Source organism: Glycine soja, chromosome 19 (genome assembly GCF_004193775.1).
Source record: "Glycine soja cultivar W05 chromosome 19, ASM419377v2, whole genome shotgun sequence".
Lineage (NCBI taxonomy): Eukaryota > Viridiplantae > Streptophyta > Magnoliopsida > Fabales > Fabaceae > Glycine > Glycine soja.
Genome location: NC_041020.1, coordinates 41,573,156 through 41,583,850, shown reverse-complemented (window position 1 = coordinate 41,583,850; position 10,695 = coordinate 41,573,156). Strand labels below are relative to the sequence as shown.

General features: G+C 31.5%; 2 protein-coding genes across 3 annotated transcripts; one reads left to right on the top strand and one right to left on the bottom strand.

The window, feature by feature from the left end:
• Positions 1–765: 765 nt before the first annotated feature.
• On the top strand, positions 766–2,911 carry LOC114399359. Its single transcript, XM_028361547.1, has 6 exons — positions 766–822; positions 919–1,059; positions 1,187–1,300; positions 1,602–1,835; positions 1,917–2,081; positions 2,304–2,911. Exons 1-6 carry the CDS (start codon positions 766–768, stop codon positions 2,613–2,615), a joined length of 1,023 nt encoding a protein of 340 aa, XP_028217348.1. The 3' UTR covers positions 2,616–2,911.
• Positions 2,912–4,362: 1,451 nt separating this feature from the next.
• On the bottom strand, positions 4,363–6,896 carry LOC114399455. Of its 2 annotated transcripts, none has more exons than XM_028361650.1 (5): positions 6,691–6,896; positions 5,430–5,972; positions 5,250–5,333; positions 5,059–5,130; positions 4,363–4,715 (listed from the first exon to the last, which is right to left on the bottom strand). In XM_028361650.1, exons 1-5 carry the CDS (start codon positions 6,757–6,759, stop codon positions 4,533–4,535), a joined length of 951 nt encoding a protein of 316 aa, XP_028217451.1. In that variant the 5' UTR covers positions 6,760–6,896; the 3' UTR covers positions 4,363–4,532. The 2 variants fall into 2 exon arrangements, with proteins under 2 accessions (XP_028217451.1, XP_028217452.1); XM_028361651.1 differs by having other exon boundaries at positions 6,712–6,894.
• Between the last annotated feature and the right edge of the window lie 3,799 nt (positions 6,897–10,695).

The following is a 10,695-nucleotide window of genomic DNA, read 5'->3' as shown; positions in this document are numbered from 1 at the left end:
GTTAAAAAATGGTTATGAGGCATTTATTATCCATCCCTTTGAACCAATTTTTTTTTAATGATGCAATGAGAAAAAAATTGTTATTTATTTAAATTTATTTTTTAAAAAAACGTATACATTTATTATAAATAAGAAAAATAATAAATATCATATCAGGAAATTAAAATGTTTTAATATAAAAAACATTAATAACATTTATTAATTTATTTATTATCTTTTAAAATAGATACATAAAAAGAAAGAAAAGAAGTAGTTTAATTAAAGATCAAATTATATTTATGACTTTTTTTTCTGTTTTTTCTTTTTAAATGTTTCTTTCTTTTTCTATTACATTAAGATTATCACATTATCAATCATAAAAAAAGCTTAGTACATTATATATTAATTCTCTGTTCTTTACATACTCCCAAAAATGGGAAGTAAACTAAACTACACTTTTAGATTAAATCATTAATTACTTACCAATCTAAAGCCAATCTAATAAACATTAATTACTGTGTGGGGAAGTCAAAAAACATATAGGCCCCGCGCGTTGAAAGCTGTCACGCTTTTAAGTTTTAATCTTCGCATTAAAAACTCCAAAGAAGCTAACATTTCCGAACGTTAACGTGAACTATAGACCCATCTATCTATTTAAATAAAATCCTCGTATTACCCTTTTCAAAGAACCTTTTTCAAACTAGCCGTTAAGCTAAGCAAAGCTTCCTTACCTTTCTCTCTTTCTCTCTTTCTCTTCCCTTCCAAGCACTGCCATAACGCGATCGAATGACAACCTCGTTGGAGACACCGCCTTCTCCTCTCGACCTCCACAACAACAGCCAGGTTTCTTGCCTCTCTTAACCTTAAACGTGGCTAATTGTCTTTTTTTTTCTTTATATTATCTGAAGTGTTTTTTTTTTTTTTTTTTTGTGGTGACAGGAGGGGATGCGCGTGATGGGTTATTTTTCTTCTCCTCTTTTCAGCCCTTCCTCTGATAAACGTTTCTGGAGCACTCTCAGGAGCAGGATCGACGCGCTCCTCGATGCTCGTCAATCCGAAACCTCAACTCACTCTCCTACGGTTAGTGTCCTCCGCTACTACCTTGTACAATCAATTTTTTTTTTTCCTTTCAATTTTGAATTGATTCGCCAAGATTTTAGATTAATTACTTAGTCTAATTTGTTTTATTTCTTTTTTACATGTATAGAATGAACAAGGCAACAACCGGTTGAAGGAAGATTCTATGTTGCTGATGAGAGGGTTTGACTCAGTTGCCCACACACTCTCTCTGTTGTCCAATAATTTGGACAATGCCCTTCATGTATGTCTACAACTACTAATTTGGACAAATATAGTTTCTTTTGATTTAAGTATTTATTGGTTTTGTGAAGTAGGACTTGAATATGAGATATTACTTAAAAATATAAAATATCTGACTCTAATTTCATTGGTTTTGACTAACTTAATGTTGATTGGATTTTAGAGTTTGCTAGCCCAGTTAAATCGAATTTTGAATTTAATAGATGTGACATTTGATGATTTTTGTTACTGTAGGTTTTAAAGATTACTACAATTAAATGAAGACCCCTTGTTATTAAAATTCTAGCTGTTTTTTTTTCCAGGGTGCTAGGGAATTGGCGAATCCACCCACATTAACTGACATATTCCACAGCAAATATGATAAGGTGGAAAACAAAGAGGATTCGGGGGAGAAACAGAAAGAGGAGGAGGAGTCAAAGCAAGGAATGAAAAGGAAATTTGACCCTAATGATGTCTCTGAAGAGAATGCTGTTGACTCACAAAAGGAGGAGAATGGGAAAAAAATGATGGATACGAACATCAAGAAAGCTAAAAATGTAGGTGTTTCTTTCTACTAACTATTAGTGAGTTGGTTTGATGAAGTTTCATGCTAATTGTTATTTATTTGCACATTCCAGCTTGCAGTTTCAATGGCAACGAAAGCGGCCTCACTAGCAAGAGAATTGAAGTCCATTAAATCAGATCTCTGTTTTATGCAAGAAAGGTGTGGTTTACTTGAAGAGGAGAACAGGAGACTGCGTGATGGATTTGCAAAAGGAGTTAGACCTGAAGAAGATGATCTGGTAAAGGGAATTATCTTATAAACCATGCCATTGCTATGATTAATTAGGCAACACATTCTAAAACACACACACGTTTGGTTGAAATTTATTGAATTATGGTTCTTCTTATTTAATGAACGTGACTTGTGATTTTGTAGTTTTCAATAAATTTAACTAATATTAGAAAATGTGTTAGATATAGCACAAACTAATCTTTGTGGGTGGGGGCTTTGGTGGCTGCAGGTGAGGCTTCAGCTGGAAGCACTTCTTGCTGAGAAGTCCAGACTGGCCAATGAAAATGCAAATCTGGTCAGAGAAAATCAATGTCTTCATCAGCTTGTGGAGTACCACCAACTTGCCTCACAAGATCTCTCTGATGAGTCATATGAGCATGCTCTTCAGGGAATGTACTTAGACTTCTCGTCTCCGCCGCCAACAATTCCAGAAGAGACAAGGGATGGAGATGGCGACGAAGACGAAAATGGAGAACCAACACACACACGCAGGAACCATATCTGCAAGTTTTCTGCTTCGATTGATGATGGAGAAGAGTAAACTCAGAATGGAGAACCAAAAACACCCATGAACGATATCAGCAAGTTTTGTGTTTCACTTGATGGTGAGGAGAAAACTATAATATTAGGCACCATCATAACACCCCTTGTAATGATGCTGCTGCTAAAATTCCTCTTATTTCCGCCAAAAATAAATTCTTTTCTCATCTAATATAATATAGTGTCCATCACTGTTCATAAATAATACATTTATGCTTGTAATAATGTGATAATTGAAATTAAGGAATATGAATCCAACATCCTTCTCTAGCTAATAAATATAACTATTTACATAAATATGTTCTTTGTTTTTTTGGTTTTGAGGACTTCTTCGAGTTTGGCATATGGGGGGGTTCTTCTTTATTTAAAAGTGATGGCAAATGAATTATCACATAATCATAAGTGGTTTGTGAATTGTAAATACCTGAGTAGTCACTTGACAGCAAGAAACAAATGGAACTGTTAGTTAGGCAGCAAATGGTTGTTTCTGGATTGGTATATAAACCGATTGATAGGATAAACATGTGTATATTCCCTTCATGCTTTGGACTCTATTATGTGTGGCCACTTTAAGCCTATATCATGCTTTACCTCTCAAATTTCTGATATGGTATAAAAATTCTTCAATTCTCTTGTGGATGAAGAGAGCATTGATTTCATTGAAGAAGGTGAAGAGGAAAAGCTTGCTGAAGAGAGAAGGTAAAGGTAACAAAATTTGGCATTGTGAATTGTTGCAACACACTCATGCCATTGTCTATTTTTTTTTATATGTATACAAATATATTAGAAAAGTAAAACAAAACTGCTTATTCTATTAAAAAAAGGACAATTTTCGTTTTTCAATACATTAAATACTAAATTGATTGGCAATGCTAATTTTAGGAATTAAATTGATGGCTTTCTATTTTTACTGTTTTCCAAAATAGGTTTAGTTAAGGATTCAAGAGTGATTTTTCTTTTTTTTTTTAAAAAAAAAAGAATAGCATTTAATGTTACCGATACTTCCACACCTTGATTTTAATAAAAGTTTCCTAATTGAAAAGATATTCCTATAAAGAATTAAAAATGGACAATTAAATAATAATAAATTTTTTACTATCATCCAATCATAATCTATAATATATGATAAATTTGTTGACTTTTTAAATAATTATCTTAAAATAATTCATACAATAATTTTTAATTTATAATTGAATCAAGGTGTAAAACTCAATATATAGGTGTTGAACTCTTAAATAATTATTCCACGCAAACATATTGAACCAAAAACGCACTTCTTCGGGCACTCTTAATTCCCGGATGGTGAACAGACATGCTCAGCAGCGACATGTGCTCCATACATGCTGCCATTTTTTTTCACCTTCTATTTATCCATACTTAGGTAAACTTGAGCCCAAAGAACTCGACTAATTTTGGCATATTTACATTTTACACCACCCCATAAACCTTGGGCTAGATCATCATTGAGTTATAAACAAGATGGAGGTGGTTCAGATTTAGCAATAACCTTATGTCAAGAAAAGCATGAGGGATCTAGTGGTAAGGGCTGTAGGTGATGGCGCGTTCTGCTTCTTATCTAGAGAGTGACATAGCAACGATGACAGAACAACCATTTATCATAACATATCTAAGGATTTAAAACATTAAAGCCTAACTATTTCTTTCTCCTATTAATACTTAACAATACTACAAAAACAAAACGCAAAAACAGAATGTATGAATTTTATGCACCATCAGGTAAAACTAGAGACACATGAAAATCAGAGAATTTAAAATGACCACATTAACAAGCAGAAATCCATGCAAAAAAGGTTAAAAAGCACCACAGGCTCAAGGTCAGCTGGTCAAGCACATTAGGTGTCAAGTGTCTACTTTTTACAATACATAAGAATAAGTCGTGCAGCATTAGCTTCCTACTTCAGTTTTCATTTCTCTTTCTCTTAACTGCAGAAGCAGAGCACGCATTGTGGATTTGCATTGCTTGAGTTGATACATTAACAGCGGCTTCTATAGTTTTTGCCACATTTGTAATCATAGTATCCTTAACAGCATCCTTCGTTTTATCCAATACATCCACTAAAACACGGATCTCTTTTTCGTACTACAATGTAGAGTCATCAAGGATAGTTAGTCAGAGGTACATTACAGGACAAAAAGAAATCATTGTATTGTTGTCGCAACCACAAGAACCATTTTGCGAAATGTTTATCCATCTCAAGTAGGGTTCTTGATCCAAAACTAGAGGCAACAGTTTAATGAAAGAAACACAAGATAATCGTTCGTGTAAAAAGATATTTCTTCAAATGATCAACAATAATGATAACCAATGATAAAGAAGAGGAAAAACAGGAGTTTTGCCAGAGATAGATTATGATATCGAATAAAAAGGCCTTATGCCATAATAAGAATCAAAATGGAGGAGGAATATTAATGTTGAAACATACCGCTTCAATTTTGCCAAGAGCATTTTCCAGCTTTCCATTTAGTCGTTGATTTTCAACTGTTAAAGCTTCAATCTGCATATATATGTGAGGCAATAAACAACATAAAAAAATATAGATGAATATCATACCAAAAACAAAGAGGATAAAGCTTAAAAGATGTATTAGAAAATTAAATTGGAAAAAAATAAAACCTTCTTCTGTGAGTCAATATACATGCTCTTGTAACTTATAGATGCCATAGACGGGGCTTCACAAAAGGCAATATTCTCATCTACCTGTTACATGTTCAGCATGTAAATCAATGAGACAAGCAACAAATCACAGGAAAAATAACAACCACACGGAGTCTTGAATACAAACTTGTAAAATACCTTGGATTTCAACAATTCTACTGTCTTATCAAGAGCTTCTATTCTTTGCAAGGCACAGTCAACTTTTTCTTTCCAACTCTTCTTCTCTCCCAAATTATCTGCCAGCTCTGGCTCGGACTCGTGCTCGTGCTCCAGCGGCAGCTCGAACTCCATCTCTGGCTCTGCCAACAATACCTGCTCCAGTTGAGTATCTGCTTCATCTTTCTCACCATCACTAACAGTTAAATCCTCAACGACTTCAATGTAACAATTGGTGTTAGGGTGATTGACAACTGAACTTTTAATGCGTTCTGATCGCCTCACAGATGCACCACAGAATTTGATTTTTTTCTTAGCAGGTGTAGGAGGCTTCTTTTGATGCCCATGGTCTTGGTTCACTTGCTCCTGCGCCGGGCTTTTTGCATGACGCATTTCCGCTCTACCCACCAACAAATTTGGATGCTTCGGTGAGGTAAGCCCAGGGAGTGGGATTTCAAGCTGAGATTCTAGTGCCCTTGGCAGTTGTATGTTTCCATTGGAAGGCTGTGGTTCCACAACAGTAGGCTTCAACAAAAATAAAAAAATTCAGTGGTGAGCAAATAACATACTTGTAAAATACGCACGATGAAAGTTAAAATAACATCAAACACTTGTCTTGACACACATGCACCTAAAAGAACACCCTGTAGTTGATAACGTTTCTTTGGAAACAGCCTCCAAAAGGGAGAAATTATTGTATGATCACCATCATCTGTTAGTTATCACAGTGACACCCTAACAAATTTTATTAACTATTTTTCTTAAGACATGTGAAGATTGACCAGAACCATGAACCCGTGGTGATATTAGACCATAAAATATTTTTTCTCGAAAAGGTAAAGAGAAAAAAATCAACTTTTCACCGTAGAAAGTACAAAAAGTGATAAACTTGGCATATCACACCCACAAATGCAATCAAGTACATATTGCAAGCTTACATTTTTCCTCCTAATCACACGATTTCACCAATATCCATCCATCTATTCAAAAATATAAAACCCTTACCCAACCAAAGCCTTAAGTGTATGCATGCAGCCAACACCAAAGGCTATAAAAATAAAAAAAATAAAAAATTTCCCATAAAAATACAGCGATAATAGGAACACAGTGAAACCAAGCAAGCAAACAAGCATGACACAGATACAGAGAAACTTTCGAAACGTTCAACAAAAGGAAAACAGAAAATCAATGATCATTAGAGAAAAGCGTGATGAATAGAGAAGCATAAGAATAGTCCAGAGACATGATCGTAGCTTCCACGTACCAACGCTTGAACCCTGTCGCTGTTTTTGGAAGCTCGTTTTCGACCCATTTTTGCGTCGCAGAGACGAAGTGGAAGAGAATCCAAAGACGGTGCCTTTATGAGTCACCAACAGTGAGTGTATTGGGATTTGGAGCGGCAAACCAAATAGGCAAATACTGTTCAAACTTCAAAAGCCAAACAAAGAAGTAATGGGCACGGAAGGAGAAAGAAAATGAAATTACCATGATTTTTTATTTCCCTTTTTTATGTGATAGTATGTACAATAATCTAATCTAATAAAAATTAAAAAAAAAGATTTAAAAAATTGAAAATAAAAAAAATCTGAAACTGATTTTTTTATTAAATTGAATCTGATTGGGATTTTATTCTAAAAATTGATCTAATTTAATCTGAATTTAACTTATACACAATTTTTTCTTACAAATATATGATGTTATTATTTTTTACCTTGGGATATTTTTGGCTTGAGAGTGAAAGATTATTTTTTTACCACATAATTAAAGGATAAAGTTATTTGTCAATTATGTCTCACCATATTAGTTAACAAATATACTATATTTTTTTATATTTATATTTTTTTATGTATTTATGAAATTATTACATTACATGTACTTAAACATATTTTTGATTAAATTACACTTATCTTTCCTCCTTTTAAAAAATATACACATGTTTCTCCTAAGATTTAAGAAAATTACCTATATGTCTTATCAGGTTTAAAAAAATTATATATATTTCTTTTAAGGTTTGAGAAAATTACACACATTTTTCTTTTGTTTTTGAAATTTTATACAAATCCCATAAATGTCGTGTAAGTATTCAATAATAACAATTCAAGATAATTTTGATATACAAAAGGGCTAAAAAAGATACGTAAAAAATTGAAAAATCCGACACTTTTTATAACAAAATACATATAAGTGTAGATTTATCTAAACCTAGCTTCCGACAAAAAGTAATATTTAAATTTTACGAATATAAAAAATAGATAAAAAAATTTACAATGATGAATTTCAAGCACTTTCATATTTATAAGAATGAAAAATATATTTTAACATTTTTTAATAAAAAATGTCAATGCACATGACTTGTTGCGGTCAAATGTTTAGGCAATATTTATGGGATTTGTATAAGTTTTAAAAATAGAAGAAAGATATATAAACGAGATATGTGTAGATTTTATAAAAAAGAAATGAGATATGTGTAATTTTTTTAAACCTTAAAAAATATATGTGTAATTTACTCTAAAGATATATAAACGTAATATCAAGTTATTTCTTTTAAAAATTATTAAAACTCAAATTATAATTTTCAAAATTTGAAAATTGAAATCGGTAGATAATTAAATTCTAAATCAAAATAACATATTCTTAAAGCATATGTTATAATCTTAGTTCAGTTACGTTATCAGTTATAACATTCTCATGTTTTGTTACACATTTAGCCACTTTGTTAAATATATAATCTAAAATGTATTTGTGTATCAAATTTTGATTTCTCTTTTGCCATTGTATTTTATAAACATTTTCCTACATACTATGATCATACTTCACTCTTGTTATGATTATTAGGTCTAAAGTTATAAACATTAGGATATTTGTACTCGTTTGTTGTAAATACAAACATTTCCTATACAAATGTTTTGGTGGATTGTGATGAATTTATGATGGAAAAAATAATGAAGCAAGTCATTCATATGCCATATGAGTTGAGACTTGAGAGAGAAGGTTTTTCAAACACATGTTTAATATAGGTTTGACTTAAAGAATATAATGAAATTGAAACGTGACATATTTAATGGTGCATAGAAACTAAATCAAATATTGAAGTTTATATGATTGAGTTGAGTGAAAATAATTTTTCAAACACATGTTAAATTGAGAACTAACCAAAAAAATTAAATTGAATTAAATTGTGAGATATTCAAAGGTTCATAAAAACTAAATAAGATATTGAGAATCTGCTAATAGATAAACACTATTATATATTGAACAATATATTTTCTATATAAACGCAGAAGAAGAATGATACCACATGTTGTTACTTCTTAAGAGATCAAATTTAAGTTAATAGGAAAAGATTCTACAACCAAAGTCAACTAGAAATGTTTTGATGAAATTGGCAACTATATAAGATATCATCAAAACAACCCGCCACCAAAGGTAACAACAATGTGCAACTATTCTATTCAAATAAACAAAATATCTATAAATCAAATATTAAATTTATTGAGTGTTTGCTTCTATGAGTTTAATATGGAAACATATTCAATATAATTTACAAACAAACCATTACAAGCAACTAACTATAAAAGATAACACCTATTGCCAATTTCGTATTATGCAATTAATTAATTAAATATTATCTAACATGAAAGCATATTAACATTACAAATATAATATCCATCTAATCAAATTAAAATATGTTAAAAATAGATAAATGTCAAATTTTATACTTCTTGATTCTTACTCATATTCATTATGTAAAAACTATCAGTGCAATTAAAATAACTTCTCATTTTTATTCTAGAAGATTTAAATATTAATGCAGTTTAATTAAAACATGCTAAAAATAAAAATAAACAGAAACAAATTTACTTAGCGTGAGAGTAAACGAGACCGAGCAAGAGAGAGAGATAGTTGTATTTCTTCGCTATTGCTGGTTCAAGTTATTATCTTTAGATTTTTTTTCCACTTATTTAGTTATGATCTCAGTTTATTTTAATTGGACCTTATCAATTTTTTTTAAATAACTAACGGAATATTAACAATGTTTGAGAGAGGAGGTTAAAAGTAATGATTCTAATTCTAAAACGGAGGGATGCTACGTGTAATAAGTCTAAAAGCCCAAAAGTTGATTATGTAAGCAGCCATAAGGTGCGCTAAAAGCATAAAGTTACAATTCAGGCCAGGGATTCCAATTCTCGATCCTATTAGATGTTTTACTTAAATTAAAAATTTCTTTGGTAAGTGGTAACCGCTCATTGGATTAAATGGAGGCAAAAACTGTCGCATTACGTAGACATCAATCTAAGTTTTAAAAAGCGCGGGTTTTGCATGTCATGATGCCACAAACAGATATTCCAATCTGCAATCTCCCTCATATTTCCCATGTTAGAAGTTAGTTATTAATGATGATTTTTCTTATCTTGGGATCTAAGCTAGCGTCGCAAGTGCTGCTTTAAGAGGGTTAAAATTAGCTTAATTAAAGTCACGCTTCCAAAATTATATCTCCACCATCCATAGTTAAGTAGTAATGCATAAATGGAATCAATGCATCTTTAGTTTCCTTTTCGGTCCGTGCATGCTTTGCAATTAACTTTAGGATAATACGTGTCTCTTATGGCACATGTTAAAAAATTAAAACATAAACATTATTAAAATAAAAGCATTTGATATTTTTAAAATATAAAAAGATTAATATTTTTTAAGTAATTAAGATGAATAATACTATATTTTGTAATACGTGTCATGTTAATTACAAAACCCTAAGTAAATAGCCATAATATTTAATTTCAGGACAGACCTATATATTGCGTGGTCTATGTGTTAGTCCTGTTATTGCACACTTTCATTTCGATTGGTGAAGCGCGTAAAGCCAAAGGAATAAAAAAAAATAGCACTAGCATGGTCAAAACCCAAAACTCAACCTTTGCTGAACAATTAGTTTGACCCATACAAGAGAATCCATTGCCTTTCTTCCTTAAAAAGTTTAATAATTATAAATCCATGCTTAAGTAAACGATCCATAAACATAGAACGAGCATAATGAGATCTAGCTAACTAGCTAGCATTTAAGGTTTCAAATTCTATACTTTAAAAAAATACACATTAATTGATAATTTTATAAAGGTTTTCCCTTTGATTGGCCAATTTAGACCAACCGCAAAGGAATGCAAAGTGGATTATCCAAGCGCATTCGTGGTTAGGCCATTGACCTAGCTTTTCAAAGTGTGCAATAAGCTAGGCGCATATATTCTTGTCC

Coding starts and splice junctions, on each gene's coding strand:
- LOC114399359 (XM_028361547.1), top strand. CDS start 766: ATGACAACCTCGTTGGAGACACCGCCTTCTCCTCTCGACCTCCACAAC. Junction 1,301..1,601: donor ATTTGGACAATGCCCTTCAT/GTATGTCTACAA, acceptor TTTTTTTTCCAG/GGTGCTAGGGAATTGGCGAA. Junction 2,082..2,303: donor GACCTGAAGAAGATGATCTG/GTAAAGGGAATT, acceptor TGGTGGCTGCAG/GTGAGGCTTCAGCTGGAAGC.
- LOC114399455 (XM_028361650.1), bottom strand. CDS start 6,759: ATGGGTCGAAAACGAGCTTCCAAAAACAGCGACAGGGTTCAAGCGTTG. Junction 5,334..5,429: donor TAGAATTGTTGAAATCCAAG/GTATTTTACAAG, acceptor AACATGTAACAG/GTAGATGAGAATATTGCCTT. Junction 4,716..5,058: donor CTCTTGGCAAAATTGAAGCG/GTATGTTTCAAC, acceptor TCTACATTGTAG/TACGAAAAAGAGATCCGTGT.